At 37.6% G+C, this 21,599-nt stretch overlaps 1 protein-coding gene across 2 annotated transcripts in view; it reads right to left on the bottom strand.

The window, feature by feature from the left end:
• Positions 1-21,599, bottom strand: part of camk1b (calcium/calmodulin-dependent protein kinase Ib) — a 104,738-nt gene that overhangs the window by 27,925 nt on the left and 55,214 nt on the right. For both annotated transcript variants that reach the window (XM_001333889.7, XM_021479696.3), the window contains 2 exons: positions 17,566-17,697; positions 935-1,009 (listed from right to left, as the gene is read on the bottom strand). In XM_001333889.7, the coding sequence (XP_001333925.1) occupies positions 935-1,009; positions 17,566-17,697 (207 nt within the window). The remainder of the gene's footprint in view (positions 1-934; positions 1,010-17,565; positions 17,698-21,599) is intronic.

Here is a 21,599-nt window from a genome sequence, read left to right as displayed (position 1 = left end):
TTGTAATATAAAAACACTTATATGTTCAGATTTACCAACCATAGGAAAGTTACTTTTAAAAGTAATACATCACAATCTTGCGTTACTTCATAAAAAGTAACTTATTGTGTTATTTAGTTACTTTTTAAGTAATATATTAACTTACTTTATCGACCGACCCACTGTTCGTTATTATTGTTCAGTTATTCGTTTGCTGGAAACTAGAATTGAATTTAGAAATAGTTTTGAAACAAATCTTTGCGCTTAACAAACAAAATTATTTATAGGCTAATTGATGTCTGCGCATACAAGGTGTCCCTATCCACGAGAGCTAAAGTGAAAGTAGATAATGAGAGGCCTTATCTGTCATTCTCGCGCTGTAGATGCTCTGTTTAACTGTTTTCTAACTAGCGAAACGCTCAGTTTTTCCACTTACAAATTCGTCAAGTAAATAGCAAATGCGCCTCGGCGCGACGCAACTGTCTCTTAAAGGAAATACGAGATAAGACTCTGATTGGTTTATTCTCAAAACACACCTATAACTCAATAAGAAAATAAGCTCAACTCTTTTAGACCATGTCACAGCGCAAAGCAAATTTTTCCGTCCCTAAATTAGCAAAAGTGGATTCTGACACACCTTGAATGCGTTTGCGCCCTGCGCTTTGCACTTTGCACATGGACCGTCAAAATAGAGCCCAAAGCCTCTAAAATAGCTCTTTTACCCTGCACTGGTCTGCACTGAGGCTCATTCACCATAAACGCTGCACAATATCTAAAACTCTGCGAGCCTTTAAGTCACGGAAATGAATGAGTTTGAGATAAGGAGCTAAAAATGGCAAGCGGCGCATGGCAGCTGCGCTAGATAATGGCTGAATTGTTTGGAGGTCGCTCGCGGGTGAAAGCAGAAAAATATGGGACGATGGTGAAGTTATAGAAGGAGATCAGTCAAACTCACAGTTGCATGACAAGGTAGAGGTGTGATTTACTCTCAAAGATGTCCTCCAGGGATACTATGTTGGCATGTTTAATCCTGAGAAAGAGAGAGAGAGAAAAAGAGCACATTTCAATCAAGGAATAAGGCAAAATATCTACGCATTAAACCAAAGATTATGGGCAACGCTTCACACAACACGTCCCATTTATTAACTTCATTAGTCTATATAATTAACAATGTAAAATTTTCAATAGCAGTCATATTACTGATGTGCTGTTCAAATAAAAGCATGCTCTGATTTCTGAAATGCAGAAAATCTATGTGGAATGACAGAATCCAGCAAAAAAAATAATACCAACTATATAATACATCTGTAAAAAATATTTTAGACAATAAATCAAAATCAGTGCAGTACTGGTAATGTACTTCTAATAACATTAATACTAATAATAAATAGTATTATCATTATTAATAGTATTATTATAAACAATAAAACTGGGCTAGTTTTGAGCTAGTTTTAAAAAGCATCGGGCTGGTTTTGGACTAGATTTGCTTGGCCGTTGGGTTAGTTTTGGGCTAGTTTTGATTGAGCATTGGGTTAGTTTTAATTAGCCATTAGGCTAGTTTCAAAAGGGCATTGGACTAGTTTTGGGCTAAATTTGATTGGACATTGAGTTTTTGGCTAGTTTTGCTTGAACTTTGGGCTAGTTTTAATTAGCCATTGGGCAAGTTTTGATTGAACATTGAGCTAGTTTTAAATGGGCATTGTGCTAGTTTTGGGCTAGATTTGATTGGCTATTAATGTCACGGTTGCAGGTTTGTGCGCTCTTCCGGAGTGTCTGTTTGATCATGTGGGTTTGTTTTGTTTTTGTGGCCCACGTGTATTTGTTTTGGTCACGTGTCATGACGGCACTCAGTTGGACTGATTGTTCGCCAGCTGATACTCATTATCGTGCCTATATATGTGCTACGTGTTCAGTGTTCATTGTCAGTTCGTTACGTGTGCTTATGGTGCTATCTTGTCTGTGCTCAGGACCTGAGGAGCTTTTTACTGGACCCTGTTTCCTGCCTGATTTCTGCCCTGTTTCTCCTATTTGTAGCACCGCACTCATTCCTTGCTTTTGTTTTGACTGTGTCAATAAATATTATTTGGTTCACTCGCACTTGGATTCACCTGAACATTATTTACTTGTGACAATTGGGTTCGTTTTGGTCTAGTTTTGATTGAGCATTGGGCAAGTTTTGATTAGCCATTGGGCTAGTTTTGATTAGCCATTGGGCTAATTTTTAACAAACATTTGGCTAGTTTTAAATGCTATGGGCTAGATTTGATTGGCCATTGAGTTTTTAGCTAGCTTGGATTGACCTTTGGGCTAGTTTTGATTAGCCATTGGGCTAGTTTTGATTAAACATTGGGCTAGTTTTAAATGGGCATTGAGCTAGTTTTAGATGGGAATTTTGGGCTAGTTTCGGGCTAGTTTTAAATAGGAGTTGGGCTAGTTTTAGGCTAGTTTTGATTGGCCATTGGGTAAGTTTTGGGCTAGTTTTGATTGAACTTTGGGCTAGTTTTGATTAGCCTTTGGGCTAGCTTTGATTAGCCATTGGGCTAGTTTTTATTGAACATTCGGCTAGTTTTAAATGGGCATTAAGCTTTAAATGGGTATTTTGGGCTAGTTTTGGGCTAGTTTTGATTGGCCATTGGGTTAGTTTTGGGCTAGTTTTGATTAAACGTTGTGCTAGTTTTAAAAGGGAGTTGGGCTAGTTTAAGGCTAGTTTTGATTGGCCATTGAGTTAGTTTTGGGCTAGTTCTGATTGAACATTGTGCTAGTTTTGATTAGCCATTGGGCAGGTTTTGATTAAACATTGGGCTAGTTTTGTGCCAGTTTGGATTGAACATTGGGCTAGTTTTGATTGAACATTGGGCTAGTTTTGGACTAGTTTTATATGGCCATTGGGGTAGTTATGGGCTAGTTTTGATTGAACTTTGGGCTAGTTTTGTTTGAACATTGGGCTAGATTTGGGTTAGTTTTAAACGGTCATTAGGCTGGTTTGAGCTAGATTTTATTGACCATTTGCTTAGTTTTGGGCTAGTTTTGATTGAAAACTTGACCAGTTTGCGGGTAGTTTTGGTTGAGCTAGTATTGGGCTAGATTTGATTGGCCATTGTGTTAGTTTTGTGGTGAAACTCTGGCAACTCTGCCTGTTTCTGAACAGCATGCATTTCTGTGGAAATTACCATAAAGTTTCAAGCAAGGTTGACTATATTTGTGTTACACCTAAAATACTCCTCAAAGGCACAGAACCAAGAGTGTTATATGCAAATTGGTTTGCGATAAGCCAAAAGTGTGAACGAGTGTTATAATTAGTGTTTGTGTGACTGCAGCTTCACAGCTCAAACTAACAGCTTTAATCAGTCTGTCTCTGAGAGCTGATCTGAAACCAGATCTCTCCTCGTTCAGACCAATCTCTACGACCGCTAAACTGACCCACAAATGCTTCATCAATATTAACCACTGCATCTGGAATCAGGTTTCCTATTGACCATTTACTTTTTCTTACATGTCTAAATGCATTTCAAATTATGGTTTGCTACAAATAAGGCTGCTCTACCAATAATTTATATACACAGTAAAAACTGAGTGAGATGTGCACATTGTTTTATTTGTCATGAAAATTAGAGATGCACCAAAATGAAAATTCTGGGCCGAAACTCAAAATCCTGGCCAAAAAGCAAACCTGAAAACTTTGAGCTAATTTTGATTGCCCATTGGGCTACATGTGATTGGCCAATTGGTTAATTTTGGGCTAAATTTGATTGGCCATTGAGTTAGGCTAGATTTGATTGAACATTGAGCTAGATTTGACTAGCCATTTGGCTAGTTTTGATTGAACATTGGGCTAGTTTTGGGCTAAATTTGATTGGCCATTGGGTTACTTTTAGGCTAGATTTGATTGAACATTGGGCTAATTTTAATTGAACATTGGGCTAGTTTTGGGCTAAATTTTATTGGCCATTGGGTTAGTTTTGGGCTAGAGTTGAGTTATTAATAAATAACCTAATAAAGGTTAAAAAATAACCCAACAAAGCACCAAATATGTTTAACTAAACCATTGGGTTAAATAAAGAACTCACCGTTTTTTATACTGTGTTCACACCAGATGCGGTACGCGCGGATAAATCACGCTATTCGCGCATAAATTGCCACGTGAACATTTGAGTTTACTCGTTTCATTCACGCACCAAACCCAGCTTCATTCGCACATCCAATCCGATTCATTCGCGCATCAAATTCACTTCAGAACAGACGCGGATACGCAGGATGGGCAGGGCTTCTGTTTGCCTGGTGAATAGCTTTGTTGTTTAATGGCTAACATGGATTTTATGAAGAAAATAACAGTGTTTATGTGCTTTATAAAAGCTGAAAAACAGCGTCGATACGTTTAGGGCCGTGTCTGAGTCCACTAGACCCTTTCACCCTGCTGAAAATTCCAGCTTAAACCAGCCTAGGCTGGTTGGCTGGTTTTAGCTGGTTGACCAGCCTGGTTTTAGAGGGAGTTTGACCAGCCTGGTTTAAGCTGGACATAGCTGGTATTGGCTAGGCTTCCAGCCTGGCTAGGCTGGTCAAACTGGTTTTAGCTGGTCATCTCCCAGCCTGAACAGCTAAAACCAGGCTGGAAATGGCTGGAAACCAGCCTGGAAATGGCCAAAACCCCTCTAAAACCAGCCTGGTCGACCAGCTAAAACCAGCCAACCAGCCTAGGCTGTTTTAAGCTGTTTTTTTAGTAGGGCAGAGGTGCATCCAGCTCTGTAAGTTCATAAACTCTTCCATAAATTGAACCTGGATGATGGATGATGGAGGCTTTCAGCGGTGCGTCTGACTGAGCCAAGCCCAGTTTGATGAAATTTTTGTAGGTGTCGGCTGGAGGATTTCACCTGGGACACTGACAACAGGCGATACGTCACAATCACACCCCCACAAGAGCAAGCTCCTGATTGGTTAACGTGGCGCGAATGAAGTTGTTTTTCGAACTCGAGACTTTTCAAAACTTTCAAAATGTGCATTAAGCATGTAAAACGCGCATTCACGCATATCGCGCCATTCGCGTCGCGCCCTTCGAGCGTATCGCGCCGCACGATGTCTTTTCGCGCATTTGCATTGACTTAACATGCATCACTCGCGCTTGACGCGCGTTCCGTGTCTGGTGTGAAAGCAGCATTAGTGTATAATCTGCTGTTTTACTTCATAGAACTGCATATAAAAGCTATAACTTTTTTTTTTTTTTTTTGCACAGGCTTATCCAAAGGGTTAATGCTGCCAACTGATGATCAGCCTTAAAATATACACATCTGACCTCTTCCCAACAGGGAAAACCACCAACAATCATGAACGCATAATTATATACTGCCAAGACTTCAAAAATGTGGTTATAATGGAAGTCAATGGGGCAAAAACAGACCCAAACATAATGAAAGGGTAGTCCACATGAACAAAACACAGGGGTTAAACACTTCACTGATTGTTTACAGTGTAACAGAAGTTACTCCCATAATTCACAGCTAACATCACAGGTCGTCCCACATCTACGTGCAATAAAGAGAGTGGGAGGAAAATCAGACTCGTTTGGTGTCATCAAGTGTCTCACTCCTTTAACAAATACACAGTAAGACATGTTACCCACAACAACAACATAATGTGGCATTAGCAGAGCAGCTGGCACAAAGACACACTCGTAGCAACGGGTAGAAACACCTCGCAAAACTGTGGAGTAAAGCGGTACAGCTTTAATTTATTCAGCAGCCTTCAGCTCTTCCAGAAGTGTGTTGTTTTTACTCATTTTCTGCTCCTTGGAGATTTCAAAATATCCTTTAATTAAGAGAGGTGAAAGACTTCATCATTATATTACATGTTTGCGCATCACGTATTTTAATACAATTAAAAATGAAAATGCAATCTCATGAAATGTACAGCTAAATAAGTAAATAATTTTACATTTAAATATATATAGTTTAAATTGATTAATTAACAGTTTTAATGATCAATTATTTATTGATAACAGTTCTGGAGGTAGATTGAGACTGAAATGAGTATTTTTGAGTTTTTATTTCTTTATAAATTCAAATATAATCAACAGTTAATTTAAGGCCCCGTTTACACTAATGCGTTTTAGTTTGAAAACGCATAAGTTTTGCAACGGTTACGCCATCCGTCCACACTACGCCGGAGTTCTCGAGCGCCAAAAACGGAGCGTTTCGAAAATGCTGGAGAGGCCGTTTTCATTCTGAAACGCTGCTGCTCCGTCTCAGTGTGGATGATGGAAAACGGAGACATCTGAAAACGGAGGCGGGACTGCAGACATTCGCCTCTCTGATTGGGGCTTTTCCTCAATATTAAGTAGCCCAACACACACAGTTCAGTCCTTCATTCTCTCCTTGTAAGTTCAGACTTTGCAAATTTGATCAAGGCTGCAGTCTCTTCTTCTCAGTTTGATATGGACAACAGACTATACCGAGGACACGGGTAAATCTTCAAAGGGAACAGTGTACTTTATAACTTCATTCACATCACTCTGGCTACGTTGTTTCACTTTCTCAACAATAAAATGTAAACATGATTTAAGGAACTGCCTATTTTCATTTTAATATTAGCAACTTAGACAGCAGAAATGTTAAGGCGCCGTGCTGCATGAGCGTCATCTTCACTGTGTGGATATTTATAACAAAACGGAGCCAATAACAACTGCCTCCTTTCAATTTCAGTGAAAATACGAAACACACCCTATCTTTTGCTGGATATCAGTTTTAATAATCGATAATGGCCATTATAAAAGTATAACATACAATAAATTTATACATTATAGGAAATAAAGGCAAGCGATCAGTCAATATACAGAATAGGCTACGTGGTTACATTAATCATTAACTTATCTTTGCGCTTAGCCAAAACACGTTACCTGAGAACAAGTAATAGATTCTAATGACCAAAGTCAGGGAATATGTCGTTAGATAAAGACAACAAGATGAATGAAATATCCCGTTTAATAAATATAGTGAGATTAGATCGAGCGGGAGATGCTTGATGAGAAGTCCGACTAGCACAGCTCTCATCTGGGTAGATGGGTTGCAGCGCTTGCCCGAGAATGTCTGTGTGGTCACGTGATGTGCGTTTTCAGCGTTTTGGTGTGGACGGAGAGCAGTTCAGAAAGGCTGGGTAAAACGCGAGTGTGGACGCGGATCGTTTTCATTCTAAAACGCCGATTTAAAACTAAAACGCACTAGTGTAAACGGGGCCTAAAGGTGCAGTAGGTGATCTTCCATAATGCTAACAGCTTAGCATCAATCTCTAAATCACAGTCCCTCCCCTGCCGTCTAGAGCCACGCCTCCTTAAACACGAGCACAGCAAAAGAACTCTCTCTCATGTGTTAAAAGCGACTAGTGCTTGTCCGGCGGCGTGCAAGCCAAACTGACATGCTATTTCAGAGTGAATATTTAGAGTTGCATGGTAAACAATATAGGGAGAGACTAGGCGGAATAGTGCTATTTACTTACTACTAACGTTTGTTTACGTTTTCTTTTACTTTACGTTTTGTTGTTAAACTAATTAAAATCTACATAATCGATGCTGTAAAAGGTCCCTTATGAAACTGAAACTAGTCTTATCAATATGTCATCGGAAGATTTTAGTAGCTGAACAACACTTCTGTGAAGATATAACCCATTTGTAACAACATCATCTAACGTTACATCAGCTTTGCGTGAAGCTAAAACAGTTTTAAAGCAGAACATTACCCGTCTAAGAGAAATCCTTTAGCCATTGTGTCATCCTTCCTCCTGCATGCAAAGATAACTCCAATATTGATTCAGGTTTTTAAAAATTGATTCAGCAAGTTTTTACCGATCGCGCACTCTCGCCCCTTCTCTCGTAAACGCGGCGGTCGCAGAGCTGCGTACAAATGGCTGTGCAGTTGTTCAAATCTGCATTTGCTGACAGACAGTTTGGCCTACTAATCGGAATTACAAGAGATGTCGGCCCGACTCTATTTAATTGGATGAACATTTTTTAGTTTTATGCCTTACCCAAAATATAAAAATACATAAACACATTTAGATCATTTACTTTAGTCATTACTATTAGACTGAGAAGACACCAGCACAACAACACATGCTTCAGAACACTGCACCTTTAACCATCAATGAATCCAACTAAACACATTTATTGCAATGAACTGGTAAACATCAGCACCTTTAAACATTTCACCTTTAAATATAAAGCTCTTGAAAGGAAAGATAAGTCAGTTGAAGGTTTCGTGTCATTGCTGATATTTCGAAACAAATTTATTTAATTGCAGGACATGATAATATACCGTAAAATGAAATAAAATGAAATTAAATAATGGATAATATACATTTACCTACATGTATCTAACATTTTATTGGATTTTATTTTAGCATTTCATTTCTTTTTAGCATTTCATATTATTTCACTTGGTTATATCTTATTTAACTTTATTTCATTTGATTATTTCATTTTAGCTTGTTATTTCATTTTTATAATTTCATTTTATTTTATTTTATTATTTTATTTAATTTAATTTCATTATTTTATTTCATTTCATTATTTTATTTCATTTCAATTCATTTTTAATTTAATTTAATTTAATTTAATTTATCATTTGATTACATTTTATTTTATGTTATTTTAAATTTAAATTTTATTTTAACGTCATTACATTTTTCATATTATGTTATTTAATTTTTTCATATTTTTATTTTATTTCAATTCAATTCACTTCATCGTTTTATTTTATCATTTAATTTCATTTTATAATTTAATTTCATTTTATTTCATTTCATTTTATCATTTAATTTAATTTTATTTCATTTCAGAATTTAATTTCATTTTATTTCATTTCATTTGATTGATTCATTACAATTAAACATTTTATTTTATCATTTAAATTAATTATTGATTTGATTTAATTTAATTAATTTTTTTTCATTTAATCATTTAATTTCACAGTATTTTATCATTTCATTACATTTAATTTCATTTTAATCATTTAATTTAATTTTATCATTTAATTTCATTACATTTTATTATTTTATTTCATTTTTTTGCCTTTTTTATTTTATCATTTAGTTCTTTATATTATATTTTATTTCATTTAATTATTTCATTTTGTTTATTTCATTTAATTTCATTTATACAGTTCCATAGGAACAACTTTCCTTTCTATCCAATGACGTCAGAGCGAACTCCGTACGAACCAATCATGTCATGTGAAGTATAAACTTTTACAAATGGCCTGATTAGTGCAGTGAACGCTGCGTAGGAGAATGAGGACGCAGCTCGTGACACACTGAACACACTGTACTCCCCTCCCACACGGCCTCCAGTTCATTCAGATTAAACTGCAGGATTTTCTATTAATTGGTGCTTAATAAAGAAGACCACATACAATATATACTGTCACACCTATTCCTCATGACCCCTTGGCCTTCATGCACTGCCCCCTCCTGCTGAAATTCATTGGCTTACAGTGAATGTGTATGTGTGGGGGGGGGGGGGGATTTAATTGAGCCAAACAGTGGAATCCCACACACACACCTCCCTGTTTTCAACGCGACGTGACACGACACCTGAATGAGTCACCGTCTTTCTTTCTCTCAGTCAGCATCATAAACGCTCACCCACTACCCTACACCTCCTCTCTTTCAGGCTCACCGCTGGCCTTGGCTTACAAACTACACACAAACACACCACAGCTCCACCCGCACACAGCTGTGGGCAGTCAGAGATGGCAGAACTCCAAAACAAGGTTACCAGCGTTCATTACAGGTACACAACATGTATGATTTCTGTTCATTCAAACCTCCAAAAAGCACTAGATATACAGTTGAAGTCAGAATTATTAGCCGCCCTGTTTATTTTTGTACCCAATTTCTGTTTAACGAAGAGCAGATTTTTTCAACACATTTCTAAACATAATGGGCTCTATTTTGATGGTCCATGCGCAAAACGCAGGGCGCAAACGCTTTCAGGGTGAGTCAGGACGCGTTTTTGCTAATTTACGGATGGGAAAAATTGCTTTGCGCCGTGGCGCATGGTCTAAAAGGGTTGAGTTTATTTTCTTAATGAGTTATAGGTGTGTTTTGAGAATAAACCAATTAGAGTCTCATCTCCCATTCCCTTTAAGAGCCAGCTGCGTCGAGGCAAGAGCGCATTCACTATTTACAGGACGCAAAGTAAGTCTAAGTGGAAAAAATGAGCATTTCACAAGCAAACAGTTAACAGTTGACAGTTTTTTAACAGAAAACTGTTAAACAGAGCATCTACTGCGTGAGAATGAGAAATAATGGATCACTTTCACTTTCGCTCTTGGATAGGGAAACCTTTACGCACAGACATCAATTAGTCTATAAATAAATACTTTTGTTTGTTAAGCGCAAATATTCATTTCAAAACTATTTCTAAATTCAGTTCTAATTTCCAGCAAACGAATAAATGAATAATAATAACAAAATGAACTCAAAAACCTGAGTTATATCCTAAAACACATGCTGTGCCCCATATGGTCTAAAACCTGACAGGTGGGCAAATCTGAGCTTGTTTTTAATAAAACAAATATAAATATGGATATAATAAATAATACTGCTAATAATAATAACATTATACAAAAGCAAATTGTTATGAATGAACTGAAAAAGCCTCCCGAGATGAAGAAGACATGAAAGCAGTGATTTTTCATATTTATGTAGGCTAGAAAATAATATGTTTTGTAATATTTTAATCCTTTATATTTATATTCTATATATATTCTTATTAAATCCTATACATATCCTTAATATTTACATTTTTTCATATGTAAAGATATTTGCCTATTGCTCTCTTGTGCGTATTAAGCAGTGCGTAAGCGAGGTGCAACTCTGCGCTGGAGTTTAGACTGGGTTAGTTTTGGTCTAATGAAAAAATCTATTTTAGTTTCTCAAAATAGCAACGCGCCAGCGGTCCGCCTCAGAACGCCTTCCTTTTTAGACCAGAACGCCTATGGGCGCACAAATAAGCGCTAATGCATTTGCTATTTAAACAGCGTAGCGCAACACCTCAAAACCACTCTTGCGCCAAGCTGAAACTACCAAAAGGTTATTGCGCCGCCCCTTGCGCCACACTACGCAGGGTGTATGATACGGCCCAATAGTTTTAATAACTCATCTCTTATAACGGATTTATTTTATCTTTGCCATGATGACAGTAAATAATATTTGACTAGATATTTTTCAGGACACTTCTATACAGTTTGTTTTTTTTAATAAACCTGCTTTTATTCTAGCTGAAATAAAACAAATAAGACCTTCCTTAGAAGAAATAACATTATAGGAAATACTTAGAAAAATTCCTTGCTCTCATTTGGGAAATATTTGAAAAACAAGAAAAAAATTCAAAGAAGGACTAACAATTTTAGCATCAATTATATTTAAACTAAAGTGCTACCGTATTAATAAATAAGACATACTGTCTATCGAGTTCAGCTTCGATTTGTAAAAAAAAACAGACACCAGACGAAGAGGAAACACAATTTACTGAATTGTTTTAAACTAAATCATAAATGCAGAATTACCACTTTAAATTATTATTACATTAACACTTTAAATTATTTCAATAGTATTACTTTCAATTTGGTGATACAAAACATAAAACCAGAACTACATTAGCCCTGCTTCAAAGAGCTTTTGCTGACGGCAGATATGAACTTGACCCTGAGGTCGTCCCAGAATGCCTTGCGCTCTGGTGTGTGCAGTAAGGTCATGTCTTTCCTTGAGGAGGCCTGTCAGAATTATAGCAACATAATCTGGCTGCCTTACACAACGCTGACATCAGAATCCTGCTGTACTGTATCAGCTCTGCGGGTGGCAGAGACCAGGGGCCCGTCCTGCACGACGAGACTGGAAAACTGCTTTGAATGCAGGGAAAAAGCCTATATTTTGAGCTAGGCCAGCACAATGTATTATATAAAGTCATGCTGAGATTATAATTCACCAGAAATCACAGTTCAGTACACATAATTTGTGGAGTCATTGTGAATTTGAGCCATAATCTATAATAGTGTTCTTGATTTTTTACTTGTGTTTTTTAAAGCCTAAGATTAAAGCAAATTTAAACAAAAATTGGGCACAATAAATTATAATGTTTGCTACTTTTACAAAAGATTAATTGTGTTTATAAAATGAGGACTATATCGTCCTCAATATAGATATTTGTACCTCAATATTGTTAGAGTCCACCAAAAATCCATGACCGGGAAACACTCATACACTCTCGTTCACACTCATACACTACGGACAATTTAGCCTACCCATTTCACCTGTACCGCATGTCTTTGGACTGTGGGGGAAACCCGAGCACCCGGAGGAAACCCACGCAAACGCATGGAGAACATGCAAACTCCACACAGAAACACCAACTGAGCCGAGGTTCGAACCAGCGACCTTCTTGCTGTGAGGCGACAGCACTACCTACTGCGCCACTGCTTCGCCCCATATCAGAAATGCAAAATATTGCTATGTCAGCCCTATTTAGGGCTATATGCTTGTGCCACAAGAACATCTGAGAAAGAGTAGAGATTGTAGGTCTGTTCCAAAACTAATTACTGGCATACTAAGTACACTCCCTGACAAAAGTCTTTTCGCCTATCCAAGTTTTAGGAACAGCAAATAATAACCTGACTTGTAGTTGATCAATTGGTATCAGAAGGGGTTTATATGAAAGGCAAAGGCCTCTAGATTACACTTATTTGACCAAAATAAAATATGATCATGCCTTGATTTATTATTATTGTTTAATTAGGACAATAAAGTCTGACTTTCCTTAGACGAAAGTCTTGACACTTAACAGAAAAAATGTTTATAAACTCAAATTTGAAAGTGCACCTTTTAGGTTGTGTGTGGTCTAGGGTGCTGTAATTAATTTTGGTGGTTCCTGCACATGTCTGTAATCATAGGAAATAAGAAAAATGTCTCCACCATAATCTATGCAAAAGTTATTGTATTCCAACTGATGAGAGGTGCTGTACAAGCCACAGGGAGCGATCATTGTTTTCATATTTCACTATTCTTTTGTTTGATCAAACATAATTCACTGTGTTTAGACCACGTCAGACATATAAAAGGATTACGTATGCACATCACCTCAAAAACAGAGGAGAAATGGCCCTGAAGCACACAGCATAAGGTAAGAGATGACAGCTGTCTGTGCTATCTGGGGCTGCTTATTGATCATAAATGTTTTGTTTTCACTTCTGCGCCATGAGAACACCGTGATTCATTCGGCAACTGTTTGATATGTGAATATAATTCAGTAAAAAGAATGCTAGAGCTGTATGAACACCGGCAAGAGCTTTCATTTGAGCTATAACTTGTACATGTGTCATATGAAAATATGAAAATGAACCAATGTAAAATACCTATAGCTCGGGTATCCAAAATACTGTGCATTTAAGTGTAAATAACTGTTGTATAGTAGAATAAAAACCAAAGTGATGCATATGAGCATAAAATATAGATTTTACTCTTTCAAACGAAACCACTTAATGGGGTCTGGTGCAATGCTAGCCCTTTAAATCTTAAAGTGAAAGTCGATGACGTCAAGGACCCGGTACCGGGTCTGCGGAGTTTAACTGGTTAATAAAGTCATCTGGAATGGCAAAGAAAGCGTTATAGAAGTGTCTTGAAAAATATCTAGTCAAATATTATTAACTGTCATCATGGCAAAGATAAAATAAATCAGTTATTAGAAATGAGTTATTAAAACTATTTTATTTAGAAATGTGTTGAAAAAAATCTGCTCTCCGTTAAACAGAAATTGGGAGAAAAATAAACAAGAGGGCTTATAATTCTGACATCAACTGTATATGGTTCTCCATAAAGAATAGATGTGATTTTCCACCTTAGAAGGCAACATCATGTTACTGCATACCCTAGAACACTGAAACCTGTCTAAGTAGGGCAGATCATTAGGAGCTGATTTAAATGCATAAATGAGGGTGCGGTAAATGTTTTAAAACCCCTAGTTGAAGTCAAAGGCAGTTTCCCTGGCTCCAGCAGCATTTGTTGAGTTTGCAGCAGTTCTCCCTCATTCACACGTCGCCTCAAAATCTCTCTGTGAACGAACGCTGTGCCTCTTTGCCTGTGGTAACCCGGGCAACCCAGACACTAAAAATAGAGTCGGCCGCTCCGGCTTCAGTCATTCCCACAGAGCTTCATGATTCCAGCGGTTTAAGGCAAACACGCTACGCCGGTTGTGTTTGGTTTGGTTTTTACACCTGTCAATTTGTACATTTTGGGTTTTTTTTCAAAGTGAACTGATAGGAAAACAACCAAAACATACTTGTTTAACGGCACTTTTTGTTCTTTAGATTTTGATTACTATACAATTTAAAAGTATTTCTCTCTTTTTTTTTATATATAGTCATAAATTTAGTCACAAATTTTCTATGATGCAGTCTATACAGATTAAACAGTTTAGGTAAACAGTTTGTGGTAATACTGAAAAATCTGACACTACTTGGCAACCCTTTCTCTCACATTTTAAAAATGAAAAAAAAAAAATCTATAAATAATAATAATAATAATAATAAAATCTACACTTACTGACAAAAGTCTTGTCACCTATCCAAGTTTTAGATTTCTAGATGATCATTTGCTATCAGAAGTGATATATATTTAATGCAAAGGCCCCTAGATTACACTTATTTGACCAAAATAAAATATGATCATGCCTTGACTTTTAATTATTTCATTAGGACAGTAAAGTCTGAGTTTGCTCAGACTAAAGTCTCATCACTGAACAGAAATAATGTCCAGTATAGAATATAAAGTCCTGCTGCAGTGGAGACAGAATGAATATTGTGTCTGACTCCATCCTGAGCTTGGAGGACTGCATCCATACATCTCTGCACTGACTCAAATCACTGATTAATAAAGTCATCTGCTCGACGGCAGTGAAAATCGATTGGGTTTGAATACAAAAAAAGTCTCGTAAAACGCTGACGATAAACGCAAACGAAAGTGTCCCGGTGTGTACGAGCCTTTATAGTGTAAAATATCTGTAAAATTTAAGGAAACATACCAGAAGCTGTGGTTGCCAGAATTTTTTGATAAAAAATACAGAAGAACTGTTTTATAGAACTGTTTAAATAAACGGAATATAACCGTATTTCATGAACTGATACAATGTTCAGTTCACAAAATCGTAGCTTAGTGCACAAAAATGTCAAGTCATTAGATGCATTAATGTGCTCATGTTGTTACGTTCAGGTGAGGGGAAAAGGAGCGAGGACTCAAATGCAAAGAAATAATGGGTATTTATTAATAATAAAATAAAAATAAAAGGCAAAACAAAACTACCCCGAGGGGGAAAACATTAACAAAACACACAAACAAGGCTGGGCTGGCAAGACAAGGCAAGACTGGAGCAGGAACACAGGGGGAGTGTAGACAACGAACTGGCACAGGACTGAAAACATGAGGGGATTTTAAAGCAAAAGTAAATTGACAAACAGGTGAACATGACAAACTAATAATGAGTTAACAAGGAGGGTGGGACTAGACAATAGACGGGAGAGCGCATGACAGAGACAAGACAAGCCATGCGCTCACATAAAACAGGACAAGAACATGCAGCCAATGAGAGAACTCATTAACCGGATGTTCAAGACAAGACAAGCACAAGACTGAAGCACACGACAAAAGCACGTGACCACAATGTAAACATGTAGCCACGTGCTTTGACAACAGACGCAAGACACGTGCACAGGATGACTGAAAACTCACCGTGCGCTCACACACGCAGCGTGCATGCTTCATCCCAGCGCCAGCCAAAACCAAAACCAACTAGATTCAGGCCCCGTTTACACTAGTGCGTTTTAGTTTGAAAACGCATAAGTTTTGCTACGGTTACGCCATCCGTCCACACTACGCCGGAGTTCTCGAGCGCCGAAAACGGAGCTTTTTGAAAACGCTGGAGAGGCCGTTTTCATTCTGAAACGCTGCTGCTCCGTCTCAGTGTGGATGGGGAAAGACGGAGACATCTGAAAACGGAGGCGGGGCTGCCGACGTTCGCCTCTCTGATTGGAGCTTTTCCTCAATATTAAGTAGCCCACACACAGTTCAGTCTCGCATCCTCTTCTTGTAAGTTAAGACTTCGCAAGTTTGATCAAGGCTGCAGTCTCCCCCTTCTCAGTTTGATATGGAAAACATACCGAGGACACGGGTAAATCTTCAAAGGGAACAGTGTACTTTATAACTTCATTCACATCACCTTGGCTACGTTGTTTCACTTTCTCAACAATAAAATGTAAACATGATTTAAGGAACTGCCTATTTTCATTTTAATATTAGCAACTTAGACAGCAGAAATGTTGAAGCGTCGTGCTGCATATATGAGCGTCATCTTCACTGTGTGGATATTTATAACAAAACGGAGCCGATAACAACTGCCTCCTTTCAATTTCAGTGAAAATACGAAACGCACCCTCTCTTTTGCTGAATATCAGTTTTTAATAATCGATAATTTTAAAAGTATAACATACAATAAGTTTTAAACATTGTAGGAAATAAAGGCAAGCGATCAGTCAATGTACCTGGATTAATCATTAACTTATCTTTGCGCTTAACCAAAACATTTTACCCGTGAACAAGTAACTTAATAGATTCCAATGATCAAAGTCAGGGAATTGGCCTATGTCTTTAGATAAAGACAACAAGATGAATGAAATATCACGTTTAGCAAATATAGTGAGATTAGATCCAGCGGGAGATGCTTGATGAGCAGTCCGACAAGCACAGCTCTCATCTGGGTAGAAATGCTGGAGCGCTTGCCCGAGAGTGTGTGTGTGGTCACGTGATGTGCGTTTTCAGCGTTTTGGTGTGGACGGAGAGCTGTTCAGAAACGCTGGGTAAAACGCGAGTGTGGACGCGGATCGTTTTCATTCTACAACGCCGTTTTAAAACTAAAACGCACTAGTGTAAACGGGGCCTCAGATGCTGGGAATGAAACACCATGATGCAGACAGACAAAAACACAAACATGAGTACAAGAGCGCGCGCGTCTGAGCCCACGCGGCCGCATCAAGCGGGAGCGCGCACACTCTGCGTACTCACGACGGCGCGCGCACACAAAGACAGAAAAAGGACCAGACACAGCTAGTGTCAGAGCTCTGCCACCAAAACAAGAATTTCCAAGACCAGAGTGGCAGAACCCTGACACATGTGTGATTGCAATTAGCAAACAGATTTTTACTGCGTTAGTAACTACACAGTTAACTTTGAGCAAAAGAAGATGCAGCATAACATCAAATACTCTTAGTCCATCCTGGACTTGAACACAGATGCTAATATCCACCACAATGGTGACACACAAAAAAAAGCTTTGCTGTTTTTTTTCTTTTCTTGATTTTACTGAAAAATACCGGCAGCTGTGGATGCCAGTAATCTACTGTTTTTAACATTTTTCAAATCAAAAATTTTATCTACAGAATATTTCTGTTAAAAATACATTCCACAGTCTGTATTTTACATCGAACAGTGTGTGTGTGTGTGTGTGTGTGTCATCTGTATATCTGTAAGTGAAGTGGAACAGCTGTATGAATGACTCACTTGTGGAGGACGGCGATCTCATTTTCAATGCTGTTCTCCTTTCCCTCCAGAGCTTTTTTGGCTATGCACTTTACGGCCACCAGTTTCCTCGTCCTCTTCTCCTCAGCGAGCATCACCTCAGAAAAAGCCCCTCTGAAACAAATGATAAAGCACAATCAGACATAAACCAGCAAAAGGCAATAATTTCAGAACATATTGAAGTATTTAACCTTCCTGTCGTGTTCGGGTCAAATCTGACCGATTTAAAGCTTAAATCACTCATAAATATTGTGTTTTACATCTGGTTGCGTCATATTCTTCACACTGTGCGCTTAAACATATAAAAGTAATGATCACCTCCTTCATTGAATTTTGAGTATTTTAATCAACCTTGTTACACCTGTGGTGTTCCCGGTCAAAAGTGACCACCATAGGAAATGAATAGCTATCCAGACTATTTTCAACCATTAGACAGAAAACATCCCCAACTCACTCACTCACTTACTCATTTCAGATAGAACAATGTCTTTTGCAGGTATACATCTCTGTTCCACGCTTATGTGGAAAGCGTAACTATTTTACGTTATACATACATATATATATATATATATACATACATATATATATATATATATATATATATATATATATATATATATATATATATATATATATATATATATATATATACATGTACAGTATATATATATATATATATATATATATACATATATATATATATATATATATATATATATATATATATATATATATATATATATAGGGGTGGGATGGTTCACAAAATTGCCGATTCAGTTAGTTTGTATCTTGTTTTTTTAGTAGCAGTTTTTAGTTTGATTGGTTGTATATATGCAATCAGGCTCATTCTGAAAACGTAGTCTTGTGGATGTATCTGGAAACCGCGAAATACGTCACGGGAGGTAGGTATTTTTGCAGTTTTCTGTGTGCGTTTTTCGCATCTTAAATGTTTCTTGCGAGTGCCGTTCGTGCCCATGCTGGTCTCGCGTAAACCCACCAGAGGCTGCTGTCAAACAACTGTCTGTCTGACAGGCTGAATGATTGACTGGGCGACCGGCCAATCGCATGACCCACCCTTTTCCTTCCCTAAACCTGACCAATTTTACCGATTGACCCGCCCACCTGCTTACTTCCCTAAACCCAACCAACAATTTACAAAAGCTGTCCAGAAAAATAAAAGCGCTCGTCTGGTTTTTACCATGTTTTCGGTTTTTACTACATTCTCACCCTGTTATGAACTTGTTCACTTTATTTTGTGGATTCTGTTTTTGTCTTACCTGATTTCTGGAGCCGCTCTTCCCCGGACTCTAACCCGGTCATCGTGGTCGTCGACGAGCTAACTGGACAAACTAGTTGCGGCGGGAAAGTCTTCCACACAGAGGTAAGTGGTCAGCCGGTTAAGAGCAAAAAGGAACAGCGTCATACCGCCCCCGTAGCCCTTTCCTTAAAAAAATGAAATGCAGCCATACGTACCTCCGGCTACATAATTTTAATTAATGTAATTAATTGAATTAAAATAATAATTAATGTCTCCAGAAACGTCCGTGGGACTACATTTTCAGAACGAGCCTGGGTTGCAAATATTTGTGTGCGAACTGCGTATATAAATTACCCCTGAAGTACTTTAACCCATGTAGTTACATAATATAACTGAAAAAGTATAAGTAAACAAGTGTGTTTGGTTGTGTGTGTGTGTGTGTGTGTGTGTGTGTGTGTGTGTGTGTGTGTGTGGGTGTTTGTGTGTGTGTGTGTGTGGGTGTTTGTGTGTGTGTGTGTGTGTGTAACAAAAAAGTGTAAAAAACATAAAATTCCAAATATGCAAATTTTAAATATCCATAAAAACTACAGTACAACAGTATAGAAATTGTACAAAAAAAGTAGTTCGCCACTCTGTTATGGTCTAGCGGCTGCAGATCGCTGGTAGACACACAGTTCACTAAAGAACTACAAATTCGCCGGTATTTGGACTACAAGTCCCAGTCATGCACCGCTCACACGCACCTGTTCCTCATTCCGTTGACTTCACACACTCGCGGCTGGGAGGTGCTCTGATTACATGGACTAGAACACACGCACACCTCTTGGCTAAGTCTTGCTTACCTGTTATTGAACTTTACGACGTTGCGAATGTCTTGCCAGTTTTGACCCTTGTCTTGTTTTGTTTGTTCTATGTTGTCTACTGCCTGCCTGTACTGACCATTCGTCTGTTATTTGACTATGACTCTGGATTTTCTGTATACATCTGTTTGCCCCTGTGTCGACTGTTGCTTGCCTGACCATTCTCTGCATAATGAACCCTGCATTTGGATCCGCACTTCCTTGTTAGTGTCCCACTTCACATTACACACTAGGAGTTGGCAACCATTATATACTTAACATAATACCTTTCACACAATGACTAAAACTGTTGGCATGCATAATCTTCTGCTTGGAAAGCTCTGCTTTTATTTTACCACTGATTTAAGTGACAAATCCTTCCAGTGAAAGTCACAGACGGGTTTAATGTTGACATGTTCACACGCAAGCCTGTCTCAACAAGACCTAAGCGGACAACATCATACAACAACAATAACAGCTCTTGCATGAAGTGTTGAGTTCTAAGCAACGAAGAGAATCCATTCATTCATTCATTTTCCTTTGGCTTAGTCTCTATTTAAGAGGTAGGCACAGCTGAATGAACCGCCAACTATTCCAGCATATGTTTTACACAGCAGATACACTTCTAGCCGCAATCCAGTACTGGAAAACACCCAAACACTCTCACATTCTCACACACACACACTGTTTTTTGCTCTGTTTTTAGAAACCAAAGATAACTTTTGAGTAAAGTTCCTCAGGGTTTACAAGGAATTTGCTGTTAGCTAGTGTAGTCATTAGAGGTCTGTTTGTGTTTAGCATTAGCGTCTGCAGGCTAAGCTCTGGGCTGGACCGTTGGTCAGGTGTGAGGTCGCAGCTCCTGTTTTGGAAACAGAAATAACCCGAGGGATCAATCAGTGCTGCTGTTTGTGTGTGACCCTGATCGACCACACTCTTAGTGCTCATCCACTGTGGGCCTTCTCTGAATCGCACGTCTAATGGACCCTTTCACATCGTCTGTGTGCCACAAACATACAGCAACACTAGCGCAATGACCTTAGGGAAGAGGATAGATGTATATGGGTAGTTGATAAACTAGCAGTATGTTTTTTTTATAATTTTTTTTAGAAAAAGGTCAATGTTTGAGAAAATGTAAGTAGTCACTAACTTTATAAATTCTTTTACTGTTTTTTTTAAACATTTTACTGAACTGTACCTTAAACATCCTATAGAGTGACTAGGATTGTCAAAAGTATCAAGTTCGCAACCAATCGGTACTGGAATGTTTGAGCATGCGTGTTCAACAGAAATGCGGTAATTGGCTGTGAATGTCATCAGTTCACCATTCTTCATCGAGCGCAAGCACAGATACACAGGCACTGGAGAAACTAAACTAAACTAAACTGAACTAAACTAAACTAAACTAAACTAAACTAAACTAAACTAAACTAAACTAAACTAAACTAAACTAAACATAACATAACATAACCTACGCTAACGAAACCTAGCATAGCCTAACCTAACTTTATTAACTTAACTTAAATTAACGTAAATTAAAAATAAAAATATATTTTTAAAAAATTTAATAAAATTAAATTACATTTTTTAAAAAGGTAAAACGTGAAATGTAAAACGTAAAATTAAAATAAAATTATAAAAATTATTAAATTAAATAAAAAATAAATTAAATTAAATTAAATTAAATTAAATTAAATTAAATTAAATTAAATTACAGATAACTGCCCACTGTGTTTGTGCTCCACAGAAATAGCTGTGATTCTGTGAATGGTAACTACTAGGTAAGTTAAAATAATTAGGCAAGTTATTGGATAACAGTGTTTCTTTTTGTAGTCAATTTAAAAAGAAAAATTGTAAAGGCAGCTATTAATATTGGCCTTAAAACTGTTTGTAAAAAAAAGAAAAATATATTTATTGCAGCC

This window comes from Danio rerio, chromosome 11 (genome assembly GCF_049306965.1).
Source record: "Danio rerio strain Tuebingen ecotype United States chromosome 11, GRCz12tu, whole genome shotgun sequence".
In the NCBI taxonomy this organism is placed as follows: Eukaryota; Metazoa; Chordata; class Actinopteri; order Cypriniformes; family Danionidae; genus Danio; species Danio rerio.
The sequence above is the reverse complement of the archived record's forward strand: the minus strand, read 5'-3'. Positions and strand labels throughout refer to the sequence as shown.